The 27,737-nt window shown below is 42.4% G+C and overlaps 1 protein-coding gene and 1 non-coding gene across 4 annotated transcripts in view; one reads left to right on the forward strand and one right to left on the reverse strand.

Moving 5' to 3' along the window:
* The window catches only part of rab6a (RAB6A, member RAS oncogene family), a 95,182-nt gene extending 75,346 nt beyond the window's left edge, over positions 1-19,836 (reverse strand). For 2 of the 3 annotated variants that reach the window (XM_080197543.1, XM_080197541.1), the window contains exon 1: positions 19,448-19,836. In XM_080197543.1, coding sequence (XP_080053669.1) covers positions 19,448-19,517 — 70 coding nt within the window. In that variant the 5' untranslated portion in view covers positions 19,518-19,836. Of the gene's footprint in view, positions 1-3,455; positions 3,546-19,447 lie in introns of all 3 variants that reach the window. The other variant, XM_080197544.1, reaches the window with a different exon arrangement.
* On the forward strand, positions 4,579-4,770 carry LOC145349594 (U2 spliceosomal RNA). Its single transcript, XR_013888108.1, has one exon. It is a non-coding gene; the product is annotated as a U2 spliceosomal RNA (small nuclear RNA).
* Positions 19,837-27,737: the final 7,901 nt, after the last annotated feature.

The following is a 27,737-nucleotide window of genomic DNA, read 5'->3' on the forward strand; positions in this document are numbered from 1 at the left end:
CCCATCCTATCATGTATTTGTCAACTCGCCCCATAAGTCATTATTGTATCCATTTCCACTACTTCCCCCAGCAGCAAGTGCCAAGCACCCACCACCTCTAAAAAGACCTGCCTCATACATCTCTCAAACCTTGTCCCCTAGTAATGGACTTTTCCACCCAGGGAAAAGCTTCTGACAATCCATTCTGTCCATGCCTCTCAGCCTTCTATCATGTCACCCCAAATGATGTCAGCTAAGGATGTGTTACTTTGTAGTTAATGGACCTTTTGTTTATTTAAATTCTCCTGGATTTCAGATGCGGTCATGTGGCTAATGTGAGGAACTAAACTTGCAGGAAAGAACAGTTTCACCTTAAAGTACAAGCAGTTTCTACCTTGAGCTGCTGGAAGAAATGGCTCCCTCTCTCCAAAGGCTGAAAGCTCCAAGACTGTTAACTTAAGTCTCAAGCATATATGCTGTGTTTTGCTAACTAATTTTAAAGAGGGGTTTAGGACTATAAGATAAATACTGCTGGATTGGAACTAACAGTGATAGGTTAGCAGTTAAGAATTGTATCTTCTCATGTTTAAGTATTGTTCAATTGTTAAAAATTAAGCTAATTAATTTGTTACAGTTAAACTGTGTTTTCATTAAAGCTCCCTAGTTTATCAGTAGAATTGCACCTGGAGGAAACATTTTATCTTCACATTAATGACCAAAATAGAAAACTATTGGTCTATTCTGGCTTCATAACATACCTTGGGATTTCTGGCCTGGTACCCTAACATAGGACTGAAAACAATGGATTCAGTATTTTCCAAACAGATAAGCAGTCTGATAATTTATCAACAACAGATGAATTGAGGGGTGGCAGTGAGGTAGAGCTGGGTGTCAGTGAACATGCGAAAACTAATGCCTTCAGACGATGCCAAGGGAGAGCACTAGATGAAAAATAGAAAGCAGTCAAAGATTGATGGGACTAGAGATAACAGGGCAGTAAGAGAAGCCATTACAAGTAATTCTCTAGATGTAATTAAACAATAAGAATGGAACCAGCTGAGAGAAGTTCCACATAGCTGGACAACAGCAAAGGGTTGGAGGAGGATGCTCCATGTCAAAGGCTGCACACAGGTCAAGAGGAGAAAGTTTACCTATATGACAGTCACATATGCATTAAGACAGGAACAGTTAAGGGTTTCTATTCAAGGAAAGAGGTGAAGGACAGAAAGAGGTTCAGCCAGTTGACAGTGCCATGGAAAATTTTAAAAACAAGACTGAGAATCTTAAACAAAGTTTTGGGAACAGGGGATGAAAGGCCAAGGAGGACTTGGTGAAGGACATCAAACAATAACTGGATGCATGCAGTGGAAATGGAGTTGATGGATTAGGAAGATAAATCATATGGTAAAGATGTGCCTGAAAAGCTTAGAAGTAGCCATAAGGAGAAGAAACTCAAGAAACAAGGCTTAGGGTCAAGGTGAGGATAGAATGGGGGAGATTTGGCTCAGTGGACAAGGGAAAGATGAAGTAGTAACAAAGGTAGGCCTTGGATACTAAAAAAAATTCCTGAGTTCACATGTCCTTAAGGCCATAAGATATAGAGCAGAATTAGACCTTCAGCCCATTGAGTCTGCTCCATCATTGAATCATAGCTGATATATGTCATCAGAGCTAGGAAAGAATAGTTCAATAGGCACATAAAAGGAACCTAGGGATTTCTATACCCTGCAGAATTATCTTAGACCAGTAGTCTGTTTTGCCAGAAGACAACAGATGGACATGCCAGATTTAGCAATGAATGACTTAAAGACTGCTAAGCATCTCATAAGCTTATGTTTGCACCCACTGATCTTGAAAGAGGAGAAATTGAAAGACAAAAAAAAATTGACAATTATAGGACAGACCTTTTAGATTTTTAAGAGATAAGGTCAGGAATTCTATATTTCTATACTTTGAAGAAATATTCTGCTGGAACACGAGGAATGTAAATTTTTTTTCAAAGTCAATCAAGGCCACTGAACAAGTAATGTCTAAATTTTAATTGCTTCTTTGAAATAGTAGAACAATAAAACTAAACAGCAAGAAGTCTGCTTCATCTTGCTTGGAATTCTTTCCTGATCAATGTCAAGGTGACAGATTTCTGTCAACACTTAGCGCAACAATAAAAGAGGGTTTTAAATAAGTGGACTAGCTACTAAAACTGCTTAAATTATGCAATTTTAAATGACTTCCCACTGGAAAAAACTTACCACTTCACTGGGGAAATCTTCAGCAGGATTTGCACCATATTTCAATAAAAATCACAGTGGTAGCAACCTAGTTAAAAGCCTGCTCCATCATCTTCAGAAGCCTAGAGTAATATAGCTCATGATCATATAAACAAGATCTAGAATTCAGTTTTACTTGTCTTTAAAAAAAAAACAGCCCTCGGACTTGAAACAATACATGTATGCTTCCTGGAATTTATTGGAAATTGACCATTAAAAAGGGAAAGACGATCCCATATAAGTTGAACAAAAACCACACAATGTTATGATTGCAGTATGACAGATTGCAAAGATCATTCATTACATACACATACTGCATTGGCTATGAAGCACTTTGGGCAGCCCCAATTCCCTGGGATATACACAGCCTTGTACTTACAAAACACCCTGACACTTCCAGCAGCAAGAGCAATTGTGTTACTTCTGCTCATGAACTGCCCTCAGTGGCAAATTTCACTTATATGCCATGTTTCCAATGTTGTTCAGAGGGAAATGGAAGGCAGCAAAAGTACTTGCAGATGTCAGACACATCGGAAGTGGGTAAATTACACAACACGAGGCAGTTAGTTAATGCTAAACAGAACAAAGTTTATTACCTTTATTCAAACATCTGAATTGCTTAAGGAATTAATGCTTCAAAACTAAATTCAGGTGGTTTAATTTTTTCTGCTGAATACCATATCTGGCATTCTGTAACATTCATTGTTCATGCTCAGCCTGAACTGCGAATACAAAAGGCTTACCAAAGCAAACCAATGAAAAAGAAAACAGTTGTAGCACCAAGCAGTCTTAAAAAGTTACACGTGAACTGCCAACACACATGTAAATAATCAGGCTTTTTAACAATCAACCCACTCTCCTGATACCTATTTGGTCCTTCCATTTAGATACATTCTAGTATGCTTTTTATTAATATTTAATCATCAAGATTGGTTGGATATGAATAGTGCTGAATGACTTTTGCTGTTTAAGCTCACGTTTACCCCAGATAAAGAGAGACAAAAAGTGCTATCTTTAAATTTTTAACCTTTGTCAAACAAGAAATGAAATGTGTCAGAAGTTTCCTTTTTTGAAAGGGGCATCAGATGAAAATCTCACCTGCTTTTCCAGTGGATGTTCAAGGTTCTACAGCACTAATCAAAGGAGGAAGCACAGAATCCTCAGTATTCTGGCTAGCTTTATTCCCTCCACCATGAAATATTAACTAACCTTAGTTTTACTGCTCCTGGGCAGGATATTAAAGACATGGAATCACTGTCACTGCAGTCACCACGCTCCAGTAGTAACTTGTCTGGAAAGCTTGGAGACAAAATAGAAAAAGCAAGCTAAAGTTTAACCTTTTTTATTTTCTTTGTTTATAGGATATGGGTATTGCTGATATCCACAGTTGCCCAAGAAAACGAGGGGCCACATTATACTTTAACGATGGCCAAGTGAGCTAAAAACTACCACAGCTCTGAATGAGAAATATACCTAGATATGCTTTATCTTGTGAGGCCATGCAGTTATATTGTAATTTTATACAAGCCTCAGGAAATAAATTACCTCTTGCACCACACTACCTCAATCTCAAAAATTTAACACTAAGCTATGATTACAATTATACAACATTTCGGATTAGTTAGTGTAGTTAAGTCAGCTAAAGATTATTGTGAACATGCTAGAACATTTAGATAATTTTAAATACCGTATTGGTTTTAAATGGATTTGTTAGTTCTGAGAAAAGGGTATGGGCAGAAAACTGACATATTTCAAATGTTAAATTTTAAAACTCCACTGATCGTGGAAAAAATTTTTTGAGAGATCTAGCGATTAAGTTGAAAAATATTTTAAATAAACCTTAAATAAACCCAGCTCTGGAGCAATTATCTTGCAAGACAAGAAACATTTTCATTGACTCCAGTTTACATCCCAGTTCTCTCTCTCTCTATACCTTCATCATTTAAAGGGAGTCTGGCCAAGACATAAATCTGCTCAAATATTTCATCACATCAGGTAGAAGTGACTGAGGGACTTCACTGGTGCATTCTGGGAGAAGTCAGGCCAGCAACATCTACCAAGTGGGAAGCAGGAGATCTGGTGTCAAGGAGTGGCAATTCCCTCTCTCCTCTTCTAACCAAAACGTTTCAGCTTCGTTTGCTGGTCACGGTGTCTGCACTTGTGCAGTAGTTCAAGCCCAAGACAGGAGGTGAGAGCCCTCTCTTGTCAGCTTGGGTTGGGACTCTGAATTGGATTTGCCAGATTGAATTGGAATAAAGTTTTAAAAAAAAATTTCAGCTTCGTTTGCAGTGAAGGGAAATTTGGATGAGCGCCTATTGAGCCTACACCAATTCTCGCTTCTCGGCCTTTTGGCTAAGATCAAGTGTAGTATCAACATGCTGCACTTGGTTGAAGTCATTAGGTTACATTTCAGCTTCATTTGAAGCAATTTTTTAAAGCGGCATCTCGGCCTTTTGGCTAAGATGCAAATGAGATCAAGCCTTGGAGGAGGAGCTACACCTACTCCAATCAGCTTGGATCATGTAGATCAAGCCCAAGACAAGAGGTGAGAGCCCTGTCTTGTCAGCTTGGATCAGGTATGTCCCAACTTGTTGGGACTCTGAATTGGCTTTAATTTGACTTGACTGGATTGGAATAAAGTAAAAAAAAATTTCAGCTTCGTTCAAAGCAATTTTTAAAAGCAGCATCTTGGCCTTTTGGCTAAGATGCAAATGAGATCAAGCCTTGGAGGAAGTGCAATGCCTACTCCAATCAGCTTGGATCATGTAGATCAAGCCCAAGACAGGAGGTAACAGCCCTGTCTTGTCAGCTTGGATCACGAATGTCTCAACTTGAGACTCTGAATTGGACTTGATTGGATTGAATTGGAATAAAAAACAAAACAAAAAAGGCCACTGAGAGAAGGTAAAAGTGAAGGTAAGAGTTTTATAAATTTTCTCATAATTTAATGATGCTCAAAATGTCAGTCAGTGGGGATAAGTGCTGCACGTGAGAGATGTGGGAGATCCGTGATGCTTTAGCATCTCAGACGGCCACGTCTGCAGGAAGTGCACCCAATTGCAGCTCCTTACAGACTGCATGGATAGGCTGGAGCAGCAGTTGGATGTGCTTAGAAGCATGAAGGAGGCAGAAAGCATCATAGATAGGAGCTTTAGAAACATGGTCACACCAAAGGTGCAGGCAGATAGATGGGTGACCGCCAGAAGGGACAGGCAGTGCAGGAATCCCCTGTGGTCATCCCCCTCTCTAACAAGTAGAGTGTTTTGGATACTGTTGGGGGAAATGGCCTATCAGGGGATAACAGTGGCAACACGGCTGGCTCTGTTGTTAAGCAAGGAGGGACAAAGAGGACTACAGCAATAGTTATAGGGGACTTTATAGTTAGGGATGCAGATAGGTGCTTCTGTGGATGTATAAGAGATTCCAGGATGGTATGTTGCCTCCCTGCTGCCAGGATGCAGGATGTCTCTGAAGAGTCATAAAGCATTCTGAAGGGAGAGGGTGAACAGCCAGATGTTGTGGTACATATTGGTACTAACAACATAGGTAGGAAAAGTGATGAGGTCCTGCAGAAGCAGTTTAAGGAGTTAGACAGAAAGTTAAAAAGCAGGACTTCTAGGGTTGTAATCTCAGGATTATTCCCTGTGCCATGTACTAGTGAGGCTAGGAATAGGAAAACTGTAGAACTCAACACGTGACTGAACAGCTGGTGTAAGAGGGAAGGTTTCAGATAGCTGAATCATTGGGTTCTCTTCCGGGTTAGATGGGACGTGCACAAGGTCGGGATGCAACTAAACTGGAAGGGCATAAATGTTCTAGCCAGGAGGTTTGCTAGTGACACACAGGAGGATTTAAATTAGTTTGACAGGGTGGGAACCAAAGAAAAGGTGAATTAGCTGAAGAAGAACCATAGCATAGGGCCAGTAAGACTCAGAGCAACAGGCCAGGTGGGGTTGCCAATCAAAGAGGGTCTGGTGGACTGAAGTGCATTTGTTTCAAAGTGAGAAGTGTAACAGGAAAGGTAGATGAACTCAGAGCTTGGATTAGCACTAGGAACTATGATGTTGTTGCCATTACAGAGACCTGGTTAAGGGAAGGACAGGATTGGCAGCTTAACATTCCAGGATACAAATGTTTCAGGTGGGATAGAAGGGATGTAAAAAGAGGTGGGGGAGTTGCACTACTGGTTAAGAATATCACAGCTGTACTCTGGGAGGACACCTTGGAGGGCTCATACAGTGAAATAATATAGGTAGAGCTCAGGAATAGGAAAGGTGTAGTCACAATGTTGGGTGTTTACTGTAGGCCACCCAACTGCCAGCAGAAGATAGAGGTACAGATATGTAGACAGAATTTGGCAGTGTAAAACAGGGTTGTGGTGGGGGATTTTCACTTCCCCTATATTGACTAGGACTTACTTAGCGCTAGGGGTGTGGATGGAGCGGAGTTTGTAAGGAACATCCAGGAGGGCTTCTTGAAACTTTATGCAGATAGTCCAATCAGGGAAAGGGCCATACTGGACCTGGTATTGGGGAATGAGCCCAGCCAGGAGTTCAATGTTTCAGTAGGGGAGCAGTTTGGAAACAGTGTCGTCATTGGCTTCAGGTATAGTGCTGGAAGACTGGAGGATAGCAAATGTTGTCCCCTTGTTCAAGAAGGGGAGGAGAGACCATCCTGGGAATTATAGACCAGTGAGCCTTACTTCTGTTGTGGGCAAAGTTTTGGAAAGAATTATAAGGAATAAGATTTATAATCATCTAGAGGGAAATTAATTGATTAGGGATAGTCAACACGGTTTTGTGAAGGGTAGGTCGTGCCTCACAAACCTTAGAGTTTTTTGAAAAGGTGACCAAAGAGGTGGATAAGGGTAAGGCAGTTGACGTGGTGTATATGGATTTTAGCAAAGCTTTGATAAGGTTCCCCATGGTAGGCTATTGCAGAAAATGCAGATGCATGGGATTGAGGGTGATTTAGCAGTTTGGATCAGGAATTGGCTAGCTGATAGAAGACAGAGGGTGGTAGTTGATGGGAAATATTCAACCTGGAGTGCAGTTACAAGTGGTGTACCTCAAGGATCTGTTTTGGGGCCACTGCTCTTTGTTATTTTTATAAATGACCTAGATGAGGGTGTAGAAGGATGGATTAGTAAATTTGCTGACGACACCAAAGTCGGAGGAGCTGTAGACAGTGAGGATGGATGTTACAGTTTGCAGAGGGACAGAGATAAGCTGCAGAGCTGGGCCGAGAGGTGGCAGATGGAGTTTAATACGGAAAAGTAAGAATAACAGGAGTACAGAATATAGGGCTAATGGAAGGACTCTTAGTAGTGTTGACGAGCAGAGAGATCTCGGGGTACATGTGCATAGCTCCCTGAAAGTTGGCACCCAGGTTGATAAGGTTGTTAAGGCGGCGTACAGTGTGTTAGCTTTTATTGGTAGAGGGATTGAATTTCGGAGGTCATGTTACAATTGTACAAAACTCTGGTGTGGCCGCACTTGGAGTATTGCGTACAGTTCTGGTCGCTGCATTATAAGAAAGATGTGGAGGCATTGGAAAGGGTGCAGAGGAGGTTTACCAGGATATTGCCTGGTATGGTGGGAAGGTCTTATGAGGAAAGGCTGAGGGACTTGAGGTTATTTTCATTGGAGAGAAGAAAGTTACGAGATGACCTGATTGAGGCATACAAGATGATCAAAGGATTGGATAGGGTGGACAGTGAGAGCCTTTTACCTCGGATGGTGATGACTAACACAAGGGGACATAGCTTTAAATTAAGGGGTGGTAATTATAGGACGGATGTCAGAGGTAGGTTCTTTACTCAGAGGGTAGTAAGGTTGTGGACTCGCCAACTTTAAAGGCGTTCAAATGGTCAGTGGATAGGCACATGGATAACATTGGAATGGTTTAGGTTAGAGGGTCATTAGATTGGTTCCACTGGTCGGCGCAACATCGAGGGCCGAAGGGCCTGTACTGCGCTGTAATGTTCTATGTGACCACAACTCAGTAAGCTTTAAGGTACTGATGGATAAAAGATAAGTGTAGTCCTCAAGTTAAGTTGCTAATTTGGGGGAAGGCTAATTACAACAGTATTAGGCAGGAACTGAAGAATGTAGATGGGGGCAAATGTTTGAGGGCAAATCAACATCTGGCATGTGGGAGGCTTTCAAGTGTAAGTTGATAGGGATTCAGGACTGGCACATTCCTGTAAGGATGAAGGGTAAGATTGGCAAGTTTTGGGAATCTTGGATAACGAGAGATATTGTGAGCCTAGTCAAAGAGAAAAAGGAAGCATTTGTCAAAGCTAGGAGGCTGGGAACACACAAAGCATGTGTGGAATATAAGGAAAATAGAAAAACTTAAGCAAGGAGTAATGAAGGTTAAAAGGGGTCAAGAAAAAGCACTAGCCAGCAGGATTAAGGAAAATCCAAGGCTTTTTATACATACATAAAGATCAAGAGGATAGCCAGGGAGAGGACTGGCCCACTCAAGGACAAGAGAGGGAATCTATTAAGGAACCAGAGGAAATGGATGACATATTAAATAAGTACTTTGTGTCAGTATTCACCAGAGAGAAGGACTTGATGGATGAGTCCTGGAAAGTATGTTTGAGTCATGTTGAGATCAAAAAGGTGGTGATATGGGGTTCTTGAGAAACATTAAGGTAGACAAGTCCCCAGAGCCTGATGGGATATAACCCAGAATACTGAGAGAGGCAAGGGAGGAAATTGCTGGGGTCTTGAGGGAAATCTTTGTATCCTCACTGGCTGTAGGGGAGATCCCAGAGGATTGGAGAATAGCCAATGTTGTTCCTTTGTTTAAAAAAGGATAGCAAGAATAATCCAGGTAATTTCAGGCTGGTATGCCTTACATCAGTGGTAGGGAAATTATTGGAGAGGATTCTTCGAGTCAGGCTTTATTCCCACTTGGAAATAAGTGGACTTATTAGTGAGAAGCAACATGGTTTTGTGAAGGGGAGGTTGTGTCTCGTGAACTTAATCAAGTTTTTGATTAAGGAAAGGAGAGTGCAGAATATAGTGTTACAATCATAGCTAGGGTGCAGAGAAAGATCAACTTAATGCAAGGTAGGTCCATTCAAACATCTGACAGCAGGGAAGAAGCTGTTATTAGTTGATTGGTACGTGTTCTCAGACCTTTTGTATCTTTTTCTCAACGGAAGAAGGGGTGGCACAGTGATACAGTGGTTAGTTAGCACTGCTGCCTCGTAGCATCAGGGACCTGGGTTTGATTTCCGGCTTGGGTCACTGTCTGTGTGGAGTTTACGTGTTCTCCCCATATGTGTGGGTTTTCTCCAGGTGCTTCAGTTTCCTCCTATGGTCTGAAAGACGTGCTGGTTAGGTGCATTGACCCAAATCAGGCGCCGGACTGTGGTAACAAGGGGAATTTCACAGTAACCTCATTATAGTGTTAATATAAGCCTTACCTGTGACTAATAAATGAACTTTAAAGGTGGAAGAGAGTATGTCTGGGATGTGTGGGGTCCTTAATTATGCTGACTACTTTGCCGCAGCAGCGGGAAGTGTAGACAGTCAATGGATGGAAGGGTGGTTGGTGTGATAAATTGGGCTACATTCATGATCTCTTGCAAAGCAGGAGCCATACCAAGCTGTGATGCTACCAGAAACAATGCTTTCTATGGTGCATCTGTAAAGATTGGTGAGAGTCTTGGATGACATGCCAAATTTCCTTGTCTTCTGAGAAAGGAGAGGCGTTGGTGGGTTTTCTTAACTACAGTGTCGACGTGAGGGGACCGGGACAGGTGATCTGGACACCTAAAAACGTGAAACTCTCGAGCCTTTCTACTTTGTCCTTGTTGATGTCAACAGGGGCATGTTCTCCACTGTTTCCTGAAGTTGATGACATTTTATGTTGAGGGAGAGATTATTGTTAACACACCAGTTCTCCAGATTCTCTGTCTCATTCCTGCACTTTGCCTGAACATCGTTTGAGATTGTTGAGAATGGCTACATTCTGTATGCAAATTACTACTTGTATAATTTTTTTCTTTAAGCATTAAATGAGTGGACTCACCCATAACCTGGTGATTAAACACTGAAATATGAATATGTTATCTTTAGGACAGACATTATCAGTAATTTGAAATTCCTGTGATTTTTAGAAGATATTGTTGAGACAGTTGTACAATTGAAACAAGAAAAAATATTAGATTTAATTACATTAGAGCTCTCTAAAGAGAGGGAGGCCAGTAGAGTTATGAAAATTGCTCAGATACTGCCTCAAGAAGTGTTTATTTCCCCTGTGCCCTGGATGTCTTAATTTTATTTCTGAGGCTTTTTACATATGCTGCTTCTATGGACTTATCTACACCTGCCTGCCCATCAAACACCGATGAAGGACTGCAGTCAGAAATACAGTTGAAATTGTAACTCTTGAGCTTTTACAATTACCAAGATGCTTGTGCTCAAACCGGTGTTTTGGTTGGCGATCTGTAATGCAGGGTAAGTGAATTCCAGGTTAACAGCAATGTCTAATTGTGGAAGAAATTAGAAATTGGAGAGTGAGAAACTTAGAAAGGGATCCTGCCGCTACATCAATTTTAAATGCACAGAAGAGCTAAAACAGCATGTGACTGTACGTGGCATCAAGGAGTCCTGGGAAAACCTAATTTGGTGCGAATTAGAAGGAGCACTCTCCAAGGAAAATTACTGTGGTTGTTGGAAGCCAATTATCTCAGCTCCAGGACATTACTATTGAGTTTCTCAGAACAGTGTCCTATGCCCAGCCACTTTCAGTTGCTTCATCAATGACTTTCCTTCCGATCAAAGGTCAGATGTCGGGTGTTTGCCAATGATTCTCATTTTCAATACAATTTATCTGCCTGCATGCAGTAAGACCTGGACAGTAGTCAGGCTTGTCAAGTAATGTTTATGCCCTATGCATCAAGCAATAAGTACTGCAACAAGAGAAAATGTAATAATTGCTCCATGACCTTTAACAGCTGAATCTCCCACAATTCGATGTTCTAGGAGTTAATATTGACTAGAAGCTTAACAGGACTGGCCACATAACTGCACTTATATTCACATTATTTTAGAGACTAGCAAGTGACAACCTCTGACTTCCCAAAGTTTATTCACTATCTGCAAAGCACAAGTCAGGAGTGTGATGGCTGAATGTGTTTCTAACAATACTCAAACTTGTTTGTTTGGCATCGCTTCCACCATCTTGAGCATTAACTCCCTCCACCAATGGGATGCAACAAGATGAACTGCAGCAACTTGCCTAACCTCCTTTTGACAGGATTTTTCAAATGCTCGGCCTCCGTCCACATGAGGAGCAAGGGCAGTAGATGTATGAGATCACTTGCAAGATCTCTTCCAAATCACGCACTGCCCTGATTTAACTGTATTGGCCTTCCTGCACTGTCACTGGGTCAGAATCCTGGAATTAACTCCCAAACAGTAGTATGAATACCTAAATCATGCTGACCAGTGGTTCCAGTAGGCAGCTTACCTCTATCTTTGAGGTAGATTGGGGATGGGTAATAAATGATGCCCTTGCCAGCAGTGCCCATATCCTTTAAACAAATAAAACCTGTAAGAAAGGCCAATAATTTGAATCAGTTGAATGGTTGAAGATGATCCAGCTCCTGAAAATATGCAAGGTATCCTAGATATATGGCCTGCGGTCCAATTTGATCCCTATGCACACACATTGTTACGCATCTTCTGTATATCAAGCCATATTCAGCAAATGGATCACATATGATTCTCAAGAGAATGCTGTATAGCGTCCAAGAAACAATACTTTTCACTGTATACTAATTCATGTGACAATAATAAAGCAAATCATTCTGTCTGCTATCTCTGCACTGGAGACATCTTACTTAATCCCACTCCATTGCTTTTTCCTCATACCATTTTGCATTTTATTTTATATTAATCTAGTTCCCTCAAATATTACAATTGACAGCCACTTGTGGTACCATATTTCATATTCAGAGCAGCATGGTGGCTCAGTAGTTATCACTGTTAACTCAATGCCAGGGACCCAAGTTCAATTCTGGCATTGGGTGACTGTGTGGAGTTTGCACGTTCTCCCCATAACTGCTTGGGTTTCCTCCCACATGCCAAAGATGTTAGGTTAGGTTGATTGGCTATGCTAAATTGCTGTTTAGGTGTCAGGGCAATTAAGAAAGTAAACATATGGAGTCATGGGATAGTTGATCTGCACTGTACAGATTCTACGAAAAAGTTTTTGCAGGTGAGCCATATCCCTCTGCTTCTAATACTGGTCTTATCTCAGGTCCCTTCGTTATCAAATTAGAGACTATTGAAAATATCTTCTCATTTACGCAATGCTCTTTCAAACTTTGATTCCTCTTAACATTCTCTGATCCACTGAACTGAACCCAGTTTCCCCAAGGTTCAGATCATAACTATATTCTCATCGCTGGCAGATGCTACTGAATCTGAGCTGCATCTTTCTATGGCTATAAAATGGACTACCTAGAACTATACAAAATACGCCAACTGTGGCAGAACTGATGCTTTGTCCGTACTCTTATCTCCTTACTTATATATTTGATGCTCCTAAAAAACCTAAATCTGTCATTTTATTTCCCATCCAAACAATCAGCTGCTCTACTTCAATGATTAATTATATCCTAGATGGTAAAATTAAAGAACACAAGAACTAGGACCAGGAGTAGACCATCTGGCCCCTCAAGCCTGCTCCACCATTCAATGAGATCATGGCTGATCTTTTCATGGATGCAGCTTCACTTACCCACCCACTCACCATAACTCTTAGTTCCTTTACTGTTCAAAGATTTATCTTTGCCTTAAAAACATTTGATGAGGTAGCCTCAACTGCTTTGCTGGGCAGGGAATTCCACAGAAATCTTCTTTTATTCAGAATTTCCCCCTCAAAATATACTATACAACCATCCACGCTGAATTACATTTTTCAATTGTCAATCCACTCTGTAAACCAGTTACATTCATTGTGATCTCCATTCATGTCAGCCACATCCTTATTTACATGAAGCAGGCAAAATTTGGACCCTGGGCAACAAAATATCCTACTAATTCAAGAGACATTAATTTGTCTCAATTTATTTCTTTTACCCATCCCATCTCTTTGCCTTAATATCATTAGTATTATTAACAAATCTCATGACATTTCAGTCCAGATACACCACTATAGAATTCTAAGTTTATTTCATTGAAGAATTCAACTTAAATTAGTCAAAGATGACAAATCCAGAAAACTGCATCTATTTATCTCAGAGCATTTTTTAAAAGTATTAGTATTTACAGTTTCTAGCAGTTTTCTTATCACCAAGCAACACTTAAATCATCTGTTAAGAAATGTAACTTTTTTTCAAAACAATGAGGTAGCATTCACTACACTCCAATCTCTTGGAAATAATACCAAGATAGTAACATCCAAAGGCTCTGTGATTCCTCAATCTCTAAATATGTAAAGAGAACAATTAGGAATGGAAACAAGTGTCTTAGTAAATTGACATTTAATGATTGACAAAGACAATAAACAAAAAAAAGTTAAAGTCCAAGCCTTTTGTCATTCCAAATTCGCTTTAGAAAATAATAATCTCTACATCTCGTCAGTAAATCCAATAAATACAATTTTCATGACACTAAAATGATTCAAGTACTAAACAATCTCCTAAGCAGGCTGAAATATGCACATTCCATGAATTAAAAATAAATTCAAAATCTATTTATCCCATTGTGAAAACAAGTCCTAAAAAAGCTTTTTGAACGGGTCAGAAAAATCATCCAACAAAATCTGCAAATTTGAAAATCTAGAACAAAAATAGAAGATACTGGAGGTACACTAAGTAGGTCAGCATCAGCAAGACATGTATTTTGGATGCAAAGCCTTTTTTCAAAACTGTCATTCCACTGTGAACTTGTTTATCCACAGATTGCCCAAGAGGCTGGTCAAGTGACCAGTGTCAAGGTCCTGACTAATACAATATTAAGCTAGTTTCTGACAGCCAGCTCTGCAGTTTATTCTTTAAAAGGAATGTCAACCCTCCACTCATCATCACCTGCTACGAAGGGACAATTGAAAGCTCACACATGTTCATATCTTATCAATTTTCAATACCATTAATTCAAATTTAAAAGGGTTCAGAACTCATGAATGGTGCTACTGGGCTGATTTTCAACAGGATCAAACACACAATTCCTGCTGTAAAATTACAGACTTGAAATTATGGATTGCATAACTGAGCAGATCACGGTTCTGCTAACATTTCAAGATAGCCTTGTGTCCAAAAATAGAAATCATTTTAAATTTATGCACAGAGGCACTAGATTTTACCCTACAAACATTTAAGTTAAAGAATTGTGACAGCAACTCCTAAGAGGGTTAGTTTCAATTATGAAATTATAGTTTAAATTCCAGTAGTGGTGAACACTGATTGAAGATATCACCCAAAAGAAAATGCTTTTCATTCAGCCCGGTTAATAGGAAAGAACGCTTCACCAAGAAATACCTTACTGCATTGCTTAAGGAACAACATTAAATCAAGTTTCTGGAGAAATCACCGTAATTTAACTTGATCATGTACTTGAGCAATCCATATACTTATTTTCAAGTTCAAATGTACATTTTGAATATGTAAACTCAGTACACAGTTTGATTTTGTAGTCTTTCAGGAAGAGTATTGCTGCTTTTACTAGGAAACAAAATGTGCTTTAGGGACAGAAGCAGTTTGCTCCTGATTCATGGAACTGAGGAAACAAGGGGGTTCTGCCCATTTATGTTCTTTTGATTGGGGTTGCTCCCTTGTTCATCTGTAGGTAAGTCACTGTTACAGTTTTGTTTTCTCCTTGTAGTGTGGTTTTGTATATAGCAAGTTCAGGTGAAACAATTGTTTGGATTAGGATGTGCCTGACAGGTGCTCCACCATGCTTGCTGTTTGGAGGGCCACACAAAGTGTCCAAGCTCTGGCAACGTAGTCTCCAAAGTCCAGACAATTCATTCCTACTTGTGTGCACATTTATTTACTGGTTGGTTGGTGCTGTTTTACTCATATGGGTTGGACTTTTGAAAGGATTGCTTTTAGCACTGCAAAGCAACAGACCGATAAATCCTAATCAGCTGCCTGATATGTAAATTAATATAAACTTTTCATCTCTTGGGGCTCCATAGTACGTACAGACCTCACAGCATCAGAAGCTCAGAAATGTTGATTCTGTGCTATAGCACAATAGGGAGTTGTATTTTCCTACAGCTAGAACAAGTTGTGCTGCATTTAGCCCTTGCTCAAGCAAGTTCTGCAGTTTCTTGAGAAGGGTGACATTTATGGAATTTGTGTGGAGCACCATGCAGTTCTCTCCAGTTTTGTACTTTGGACAAGAATGATCTTTGGTTCGATGGTTACTTGTTCACGAAAAAGGCAACAATGTACTTATCATGCATAAAATGGCTTCAACGTAAAACATTTGTTTTATGGGCTCACCAAAACATGTAGTCTTATCTTAGATATTGTCATTTGAGATTGCATGCAAGAAGTGCTTCTGTATCAATCTGCTACTTTATAGCTTGAGCATTTTGATATTTCATGGTGTATAGTAACCCAAATAGAAAAACTCAATTTTTAAGATCAAGTGATGCTCCCATCAGATGAATACAGCAGTTCAAGATGATTTGACAAATGGTTGCTAGGCCCTGACTACCTGTATGTTTTCCCCCCCCTTTGCCTTCACAAATGATTTTATAATCAATGTGGAGTGTAGAATTTGCAAAATATTACGGTAATAAATTCTTAATTCAAATACCATTTAGCCAAAATAGCAAATTAGCCCAATGGTCTGAAACTCCAAACATTTCTTACAGCACAATGAAAATATTAATGTTATTGTAATTGACTTGACCAAATTGGCCAATGAAAACAGCCCTAACTACACAATTTTACAAAGCACTAATGTGTTCAATAAGAATCTATTTCAAAAGATCATTTCTCATTGATGTGCAAGTCTCCAGCTATAATATTCAAACTCGAGGACACATTGATACACAATGTTATGGGTGGTTTTAGTGTTTAGAAACAATAAAATATCGACCTGCGTTAGCGCAGTCTGTGCTATAAATGATGGAGACTGGCTCACCACGCCCAGATTCCAGTCATCTGGGCTCTTTTAATCAAAGTAACGAGTGAACGTTAGGATTTCCGCATTGATCTCCAAAAGTCTTGAATGCTGCTTTGGTACACATTTTCAACATCTTAATGTTCAACATTTTACATTAGGATTGCTACACGCTACGACACAAACAAAACTAATAACGATCACACTTCAGCATTATATATAACGATTTATAGCTAGGCGATCATGAGAAATTATTGTACTGAATAATTATCGGGGAAATTATACATGAAAAAGGCCGTGCCTTAATTGTACAAAACCGTCCTTACTCAACTTCGTCTGACGGCAACAAATGTCTGCATCGTTAACACTTAAAACCCAGGACACCGCTTCAACAAAATTAAATCGTGGCGATCTCTAGTCCCAAATCAATAAGCCATTTCCATTCCATAATCACCCTTATCGAAATCAAATCATATGTTAATATATTATTTTATGAGCCGCAAAACAAACTGCGGAATCGGATATATTGAGGGCTTCATATCAAACGCAATATTTACTTACTAGTTAATCTGTCTATTTAATATGGGGCTCCTTTTGCTGCATAATCGAGCTTTGCAATAAAGATGTGCCCTCACATATGTGGAAGCTTTGCCTGTTTGTACTTATGAAATGCAGATTGTGTGTATCGAATCTTACTGAGGCAAATTTCCATTGAATTATTACAGAATTCAAGGTTTCTGAGAAACAATCGGTTTAATATTATTTACAGGTGAACTAGGGGATTACTTACTCCAGGTGCAGACAAAAAAAAATCAAGGTGTGGTTACTTGGATCTCAAGATAATGTTACCCTAGCTACTAGGCCAAATCTCAATTAACTATCAGTTCGGCTTTGCCTATGCAAGATAAAAATCTCCTCCAACCTATTTCATCCTCCAGAGCAGAAGCAGTTGCACAAAGATATTCAGGTCTTTTGCTTTTGGACAATTATGATTGAGTCAATTAGCCATCTTAAAAACGCCCTTATTGTGTAAACATAATTAGTCAATAGTAAAATTGGTGCACAGCAACATACAGCAGTGAAATGCGGATGGATCTGTGAGTTCCAACACTGATAACAAGACAAGTTGATTAAAGATTTGCGTTGCAGTCGACACATTGACATTGCTGAGGGTGGAAGGATAAGATAAAAAAACTTGAGGGGATAAAATTTGACAGAAAATGCTTGGAATGAATGCACAGATTGTGCAAGTGAAAAAAACCAGCATGTGCCGAAAATATATTGAACGGATTTCAAAATTGCAAGCTTTTGTTTGGTGTTTTGCAAACAAACCTAGAAGAGAAACTGTTTAACAGGTTGCATTTGATCAAAATAGTTACTTGTTTTTTTCTATCGAGTGTCTCTCCTTGCCTCCGGGGGAGCTGGGGAGTCCACAATGTGGGGGAGCTGGGGAGTCCACAATGTGGGGGAGCTGGGGAGTCCACAATGTGGGGGGGGGGTGGTTAGGTGTGTTTGCCATGCTAAATTCTCCCTCAGTGTACCCTAACAGGCATCAATGTGGCGACTCAGGAATTTTCACAATAACTTAGTTGCATTGTTAACGCAAGCCTACTTGGGGTGAGGTGAGGGTGGGGTGGGGGTGGGGGTGAGGGTGGGGAGGGGGTGGAGGTGGGGAGGGGGTGGAGGTGGGGAGGGGGTGAGGTGGGGAGGGGGTGAGGTGGGGAGGGGGTGAGGTGGGGAGGGGGTGAGGTGGGGAGGGGGTGAGGTGGGGAGGGGGTGAGGTGGGGAGGGGGTGAGGTGGGGAGGGGGTGAGGTGGGGAGGGGGTGAGGTGGGGAGGGGGTGAGGTGGGGAGGGGGTGAGGTGGGGAGGGGGTGAGGTGGGGGTGGTGGTGGTGGTGGGTGGGGAGGGGGAGGGGGGGTGGTGGTGGTGGGTGGGGAGGGGGACGGGGGGGTGGTGGTGGTGGGTGGGGGAGGGGGACGGGGGGGGTGGTGGTGGTGGTGGGTGGGGGAGGGGGACGGGGGGGGTGGTGGTGGGTGGGGAGGGGGACGGGGGGGGGTGGTGGTGGTGGTGGGTGGGGAGGGGGACGGGGGGGGGTGGTGGTGGGTGGGGAGGGGGACGGGGGGGTGGTGGTGGTGGGTGGGACGGGGTGGGTGGTGGTGGTGGGTGGGACGGGGTGGGTGGTGGTGGTGGGGGGGGACGGGGTGGGTGGTGGTGGGTGGGGGGGGGGGTGGGTGGGGGGGGGGAGACGGGGAGAGGGGACGGAGGGGGGGTGGTGGGTGGGGAGGGGGGACGGAGGGGGGTGGTGGTGGTGGGTGGGGAGGGGGACAGAGGGTGGGGGGGGTGGTGGTGGGTGGGGAGGGGGGCGGGGGGGGGACGGAGGGGGGGAGGGGGGTGGGGTGGGGGGGACGGGAGGGGGATGGGGGGGACGGGAGGGGGGTGGGGGGGACGGGAGGGGGTGGGGGGGGGGGGAGGGGGTGGAGGGGGTGGGGGGGGGGGGAGGGGGTGGGGGGGGGGGGGAGGGGGGTGGGGGGGACGGAGGGGGGACGGGTGGGGAGGGAGGGGGGACGGGGGGGGGACGAGGGGGGACGGGGGGGGGGACGAGGGGGGACGGGGGGGGGGAGGGGGGACGGGGGGGGGAGGGGGGACGGGGGGGGGAGGACGGAGGGGGGGTGGTGGGTGGGGAGGGGGGGTGGTGGGTGGGGAGGGGGGGTGGTGGGTGGGGAGGGGGGGTGGTGGGTGGGGAGGGGGGGTGGTGGGTGGGGAGGGAGGGGGGACGGAGGGGGGACGGGGGGGGTGGGAGGGGGGGTGGTGGGTGGGGAGGGGGGGTGGGAGGGGGGGTGGGTGGGGGGTGGGGAGGGGTGGGGAGTGGGGGGGTGGGTGGGTGGGGTGGTGGTGGAGCGGGGGGTGGGGGGGTGGAGGTGTGGTGGGAGTCGGGTGGGATGGGGGAGTGTTGGGGGGGGCGAGGGGGTGTGGCCAGGGTGCGGACATGGCGTGGGAGGTTGGGTGGGATGAAACACTCTGGAGCCTTCGATCTCTCACGCGAATGGAGGCGGACAATAAGGAGGGCACCAAAGAGAGAAGCCGGCGCTACTCACCGCTCTGCTCGCCCAGGAAAACCAGCTTGAATTTCCTCAGCGGATTCCCAAAATCGCCTCCCGAAGTCATGGCGCGGAGGTGGAATAGTTTAAAATATACAGAATAAATATATATATGAAAGAATCTTTGCTTCACCCCCTCCTCAGGAATGGAACGCTGGCGGAATGGAACGATTTAAAATCCCTGACCGTTAGAGGACTAATTCAGAAACGATTCGAGCTCCCCTATCTATATATCTGTATACTTTTGTTAACGATCCACCAGGTACCGTCGCTCACAGAGCAACACACACAATAAGATTGTGAGGGGTTTTTTTTGCTTGCCTCCTCACTGTTCCTACACTAAGCGCTGCTCGACAACCTAAGCTTTGATGGCCGGGGACTTCCTGTTCCCGTGGAGTGGACGGGGGAAGGGGGTAGGGCCGCCTTGATTGACAACCTGACCGGCCAATGAACGGGTGACAGGCCGGAAAGACGGCGCGACGTCCCGACGTCGTCCGTCCAATCAGCGGCCGGGCGGGGGGCGGGAGCGGCGCAGGCGCTTTGCGGCCGCTGACCTGCGCACAGGCGCAGCGCCACGTTACCCTCCGGCCCACCGGGTGACGTCACCTGTCAATCAAAGGGGACTTTGGTCTCTGTTGTATGAAGTGATGGCTGTTGCAGCACTCCTCAACCTGATACTTTCCTGATGCATTTCACCCTTCCGCTCCATCTTGTACATCTCGTCATTCATTTTGATTTATTATTGTTACATGTATACGGTAAAAAGTATTGCTTTTCACCGAAGATCCTTCAGACAGCACCCTCCAAACCCACAACCACTCCCATTTAGAAGGACACGGGCAGCAAGTACATGTGAACACCACACTTACAAGTTCCCTCCACGCCACTAACCATCCTGACTTGGCACTACATCACCATTCCTTCACAGTCTCTGGGGACAAAATCCTGGAATTCCCTTCCTAACAGTTTTGTGGGTCAACCCACAGCTGGTGGATAAACTAGGCTTGTACTCGTTAGAGTTTAGAAGAATGAGGGGCGATCTCATTGAGACATGTAAGATAATGAATGGGATGGATAGGATAGAGGTGGAGAGACTCTTCCTGCTCAGAAAGGACAGTAGGACTAGGGGGCACAGCCTCAAGATAAAGGGGGGGGGCGGTTTAGAACGGAGTTGAGGAAGAACTTCTTCACTCAAAGGGTGGTGAATCTCTGGAATTCTCTGCCCGTTGAAGTGGTGGAGGCTGCCTCGCTAAATATTTTTAAGACGCGGGTTGATGGGTTTTTGATAAGAGAGGGGATTAAGGGTTATGGGGAGAGGGCGGGAATGTGGAACTGAGCCACGACAGATCAGCCATGATCTTATTGAATGGCGGGGCAGGCTCGAAGGGCTAGATGGCCTACTCCTGCTCCTATTTCTTATGTTCTTATTGTAACATTTCAAAAAGGCAGCTCACCACCATCTTCTCAAGGGCAACTAGGGATGGGCAATAAATGCTGATGTGGAGATGCCAGCGGTGGACTAGGGTAAACACAATAAGAAGTTTCACAACACCAGGTTAAAGTCCAACAAGTTTATTTGTAGCAAACGCCACTTGTTGCATTTGCTTCAAATAAGCGTGTTGGACTTTAACCTGGTGATGTGAGACCTCTTACAATAAATGCTGGCCAGCGATATCAATGTGGAGATGCTGGCGTTGGACTGGGGTAAACACAGTAAGAAATCTCACAATCTGTTGGACTTTAACCTGGTGTTGTGAGACTTCTTACAGCCAGTATGACTCATGTCACACGAATGAATGAAATTAAATACTGCACGTTACACTGTCAAAACATACTATACATTTTGAAAGCCAAAGAGAAAATGCAGCAAAATTGCAAAACCGACAAAGGGCCATCTGGACTCGAAACGTCATCTCTTTTCTCTTTTTACGGATGCTGCCAGACCTGCTGAGATTTTCCAGCATTTTCTTTTTTGGTTTCAGACTCCAGCATCCGCAGTAATTTGATTTATTATTATCACAAGTATTGGTACATAGTGAAAAGAATTGTTTTTTGTGCACAATACAGATAAAACATACCATTCATAGAGAAGGAAAGGAGAGAGTGCATAATGTATTCATAGCTAGAGTATAGAGAAAGATCAACTTAATGTGAAGCAAGTCCATCACGCATCTGATGAAGGAGCAGCACTCTGAAAGCTTGTGATACCAAATAAACCTGTTGGACTGATGTTGTGAGACTTCTTACTATGCCCACCCCCATCCAACGCCAGCATCTCCAGATCATGCCATACATAGAGAAGAAAAGGAGAGAGTGCAGAATGTATTGTTACAGTCATAGCTAGGGTTTAGAGAAAATCCAGTTTAATATGAAATAGGTCCATTCAAAAGTCTGATGGCAGCAGGGAAGAAGCTGCCTTACATCAGCTGGTATGTGTCTTCAGACTTTTGTATCTTTTTCCTAAGGGAAGAAGGTGGAAGAAAGAATTGTGCGTAGGTTCTTAATTATGCTGATTGCTTTTCTGGGGCAGCAGTAAGTGTAGACAGAGTCAATGGGTGGGAGGCTGGTTTACGTAGTGGGCTGGGCTTTGTTCTTGTCTTTTGTATTTCCTTGCAGTCTTGGTCAGAGCAGGAGTCATACCAAGCTGTGATGCATCCGGAAATTTTCAATGTCAACCGAGTGAACAGGCTTTAAATTAATTAATTTATTTTGATTTAGTTCCATTAATGATGGATGTAAATCAAACACATATCCTCAATGGGCAATTAGACTCAGGAATAACAAGTTGAGCAAAATGGAAACACATAGGAGTAAAGTACAAAGTGAATATAAGAGCCCAGAGAGAATCTGTAGCATTTGTGGGTCAGTTCAGATAATCCATTTTATATCAGAGAAAGACACCAACACATAATGGTTACAGCACAGAGGGAGGCCATCTTGTCTCTGCCAGCTCTCTGCAAAAATAATTCAGTTAGTCCCACTTCCCTGTAGTGTTGCAAATTCTTTTCTCTTCAGATAATTATCCAATTCCTATTTGAAATCAGGATTGAATCTGCCTCTGCTACACAGTGCATTCCAGATCCTAACCACTGCCTGCATTACAAAAGCCTTTCATGCACGTTGTAATTAGTTCTTTTGTTATCACCTTAAATTGGCGAAACTCTGATTCTCAAGTTGTCCACCAGTGGGAACAATTTCTCTCTATCTACAAAAGCAAAATGCTGCAAATACTGGAAATTTGAAGTGGAAAACACTAAATGTTGTTAATATTGAGGTATGGCAGCGTCTGTGGAGAGAGAAAGTTAACATTTCCTCAAAACACTATCTACCCTGTTTAGACCTAAGTTAGCTGGATTAGCATTGCCATATATAAAGGTAAAGTCGACATAGCCCCATATGACCTTAGGCTGCTTTCCATTTTCAGTAGAGCTGACTGGTGCATGAGGAGCACCACAGTTTAGGCAAGAGGCAAGGCTGGCCTTCATGAATAACCAATGAATCACTCCAGATACAGACAATAACACAGGCCACTCGGGTTACTGAATGACAGTGTGGAGGGGCTGGATGAACATCAATAGAGATAATTGGGGTACTGGGCGGTAGTTATCAGAAATAATTGTACATTAGCTGTTAAATGCTCAGTTGAGTTTCATACAATCACTGGCATGATGGGCCCATTTTTGTTTTTGAGATAGTTTTGAGATATGTACCCTCACTAGATAGCTTTCTCCCTGAATTATCTGACTTTCCCTTGGATTTCTTGAGACAGTTGAGTTATTTTCCTGCACAGAGCAGTAAATAACCAGGGAGGGTGGATTTAAAGTAATTGGCAGAAGAACTGCAGGAAAATTGAGGAGAAATCTTTTCACTCGGAAGGAAGACGGTGTCTGAAACTCATTTCCTGAGAGGTGGTAGAGGTAGAAACCCTCACTGCATTTTTTAAAAAAGGATACACATTTGAAGTATCATAACTTACTGAACTACAGAACAAATAAAAGTCTGGGCAGCATTTTGTGTGACGCATACGCGACGGGCTGTCTCCTCTACACTATAAAGTTTCAAGGTTTCTATGCTTTCGGTCCTATGGATTCCTTTCAAAATTCTAAATACACGTAGATATTGTAAATTTGGATCTTTCAATGAAAAAGATTCACATTGGTGAGTTATTTTCAAAAGGTATTAAAACAACAATTGCTAAATTGGTTACTTAATTGTCTAAAACATATAAGATAGAGAGTAAGAACCTAAGAGGAAAAAAACATAAGAACGTAGGAAGTTCTTTCTTTCTATACTCTGTATATTGTATTTATGCCTATTATTGGGGGTAATATGATAAGTAGCAGTAGACCATTCAGCCTCTTAAGCCTACATCACCGTTCAATATGACTCTGGCTGATCTTTTGCCTCAACTCCACTTTCCCATCTGCGTCCTGAGACACCAAAAATGTATCAATCTCAGTTTTAAATGTAGTTAGTGATGGAGCATCTACAACCCTCTGGGAGAGGTAATTACAAAGAATCACAACTAATTGAGTGAAGAAATTTCTCAACTTCTAAACGATTATCAATCTCTTACCCTGAAGCTATGTCCCATCATTCTAGGTTCCCCAAGCAGTTTGGTATGAAATTTTCCATGCAGGGCACACACAAGCTAACCCCTTTAACTTGCCATGCATGTGCGGCTGTGCAAGTAAACTTAAAAGGTTCTTATGCATTTAAACATGTACCATATTAAAAAAAACTTAAGTATAGTTTCAAAATTTGCAGATGATAGGAAACTTGGCAATGCAGGCTGGAATTTTCCGCTCTCGCATGCCCTGCTAAGCTGCGAGTGAGAAAGGAGAATTTGGCACTCAGCCAAATCTCTGTTCACAGCAGTGGAACCGGATAATCCCAGGCGAGGTCAGAGAATTCCAGCCACAGTAAATAATGTTATCAGACTTCAGTAGAACATAAACTAGCAAAATGGGCAAGACATGGCAGACGATATTTAATACAGGTAACTGTATTAAACTCCACACAGACAATGACCCAGGGCCGGAATTGAACCCGGGTCCCTGGCGCTGTGAAGCAGCAGTACTAACCACTGTCTCACCATGCCGCCCATTGTGAGAATGTAGTGTCACAGTCATAACTAGGGTGTAGAGAAAGATCAACTTAATGCGACGTAGGTTCATTCAAAAGTCTGATGACAGCAGGGAAGAGGCTGTTGCTATGTGACCGCAGAAATTTGTATCTTTTTTTTGACAGAAGAAGGTGGAAGAAAGTATGTCCAGGATGCGTGAGGTCCTTTATTATGATGGATGCTTTTCTGAAGCAGCAGGAAGTGTAGACAGTCAATGGGTGGGAGGCTGGTTCAAGTGATGGACTGGCCTTCATTCACAACCCTTTGTAGTTTCTTGCGGTTTTGGACAGAGCAGGAGCCATACCAAGCTGTGATACAACTAGAAAGTATACTTTCTATGGTGCACCTGTAAAAGTTGGTGTGAATCGTAGTGGACATATTTTAAGGTGATGCAAGAGCAGGAGATTCATATCTGCAAATCTTTGAATGTGACAGGACAGTTTGAGAAGGGGATTAAGAAAACAAATGGATTACTTTTTAGGGGCATTGAATATAGAAACAAGAAAAAATGCTGGTTAGATACATTGGCCGTGCTAAATTCTCCCTCAGTGTACCCAAACAAGAGCCGGAGTGTGCCAGCCATGAGATTCTCACAGTAACTTCATTGCAGTGTTAATGTAAGCCTACTTGTGACCCTAATAAAGTAAACTTAAGCCATTATGATTCACCAATTAGGCCCCAGCTATGATATTGTGCACAATTCTGGACATCACATTACTTCAGGAAGAATGTCCAGGCCCTAGAGGGACTACAGAAGAGATTTACCAAAAAGATGACATAGATGAGGGACCTTGGTTACTTGAGAGAGCTTGGAGAAGCTGGGACTGTTTTCCTTATCACATGCAGAGAAGATAAAGGAAAGGCCAAATAGAGGCCTTCAAGTTTCTGAGGGATTTTGATTGAGCAAGTAGGGAAAAGCTGTTATTTGGCAAAGTGGGCTGTTAACTAAGCAGAAAAATGCATTTAAAATAATTGGCAAAAAAACTCAATGAGTGAGGAAGAGAAATGTCTTCACACAGACGGTGTAAAGATCTGGAATGCATTAACTGAAAGGCCAATGGATTCAGATCCAATAAAATCTTTCAAGAGGACATTGGACATGTACATGAAGAGGAGTAATTTGTGGGGTTATGTGGGATTAGATTGGACAGCTCTCTCTAAAAGCTGGTACAAACACAATGGATCAAGTGGCCTCCTTCTGTGCTGTAAGATTCTATGATTCTATGAAGTTGTCCATTATTTTCCTATACTCCAGGGCATACAGGCCTGGTATATGTATTCCCTTGTGATTATCCCTTAATCTATGTACATTTTCCAATCTTTGGAATCTTGTTGACATTCTGGTGAATCTGCACTGCATTCCATCCACGGAAAATGTTTCTTTTCTAATGTGAGGTGCCCAGAACCACAGTGTGATCTAACCAGGACTTGGTAAACCTGTGATCAAACTTCCTCCCCTTGTTTTCTAGCCCTCCAGTTAAAAAGTCAAACAATCCATTTTTGATTCAGCTTTGTACTTGATTACTACCCTTTTGTGATCTGTGTATCTGGACTCCTATATATTGTTGAATCACTTTTGATCTCCACTGTTCCTAGCTTTCAACCATTTAAAAGTACTCAGACCTAGCTTGTTTTGGGGGATTTCACAATTAAATTGATTGAAATCAATCAGGCAGTTTTACCTGCTCACTTAATAGACCAATGACTCCTTATAATTCGCAAAATACAGGAAAGCAGAGACAAAGATTTACTAACAGGCTAACAACAAAAAAAGAGTAAATAACAAATGCAAGAAGCATCTGTAATATGATAAATGACATTGTGGAATATTAGAATCTGATAGACTACCCCCAATATAGGCAGAAGTACAATATACAGACTTTAGAAAGAAAGAACTTGTACTCATAAAACACCTTTCTCATTCTCAAGGTCTCCCAAGTTGCTTCACAGCAAATGAATTGGTATGCTGTTACTTGCATTGCTGGCAAAAATATCAACCAATTTGAGTAAAATAAGTTTCCCAGAAACGAAGAGACAAATCACCAGTTAACCTGTTTAGTTGTGTTGCTTGATAGATGAATTTTGGTCACACCATCTCTTCAAATAGTGCCAGGGAATGTTTTGCATCTACATTTTTCCCCCAGAAATGTACTTTAGTAATAAAACATAGAAAAGTATATTACAAAACATTTTAACTTGAAAATTACAAAAAGTGCAATAAAATTTAACTTGTCTCCTTACAGAATGTTCCACTCTGAATAAAAACAAATTACTGCAGATGCTGGAATCTGAAACCAAAAGAGAAAATGCTGGAAAGTCTCAGCAGGTTTGGCAGCATCTATAAGGAGAGAAAAGAGCTGACGTTTCAAGTCCAGATGACCCTTTGTCAAAGCTAAAAAGCTTAGAAAGTGGGAGATACTTATACTGCAGGATGAGGGAATGAAAGATGAGTCAGAGCCACAGATACCAGGGGAAAAGACTGCTAATAGCTGTCCAAAGAGAGAATTAAGGTTGTGAATGGCCAAACAGCAGAGAAGCTAAAAGTAAGATGTAAGAGGAAAATGGATGGGACAGAAGTAAGAGTTAGAAAAGGAGAGGCAAAGGGGGAGAAAAAGGTAAAGGAAGAGGGATATGGTAAGGGGAAAGAGTGGGGGGGGGGAGGAGAGAAATGAAGAAAGACAATAAAGAAATAAAAGGTAGAGGACAGTAACAAATAAAACAAAATAGTGTGAAAACAAAGGAGTCAAGGTAGGGTAGAGCAAATCATCTAAAGTTGTTTATCTAAAGAAGGAGATGGATAACAGTCTCTTCTCCACTACAGCTACTTTGAGGACACTGTGTGGAGAGTGTGATTTTTTAAAAATTCATTTGTGGGACATGGGCGTTGCTGGCTGGCCAGCATTTATTACTAATCCCTAGATGCCCGAGGGCAGTTGAGAGTCAACCACATTGCTGGAGTCACCTGTAGATCAGACCAGGTAAGGACGGCAGATTTCCTTCCCTAAAGGACATGATGGGCTTTTCTGACAATCAACAATGGTTTCATGGTCATTAGTACATTCTTAAATCTGTTTTTTTTATTGAATTCAAATCCTACCATCTGCTGTAGCGGGATTCAAACCCAGGCCCTCAGAACATTAGCTGAGTTTCTGGATTAATAGT

This window comes from Carcharhinus amblyrhynchos, chromosome 10 (assembly GCF_965287045.1).
Source record: "Carcharhinus amblyrhynchos chromosome 10, sCarAmb.v2.hapA, whole genome shotgun sequence".
NCBI lineage: Eukaryota > Metazoa > Chordata > Chondrichthyes > Carcharhiniformes > Carcharhinidae > Carcharhinus > Carcharhinus amblyrhynchos.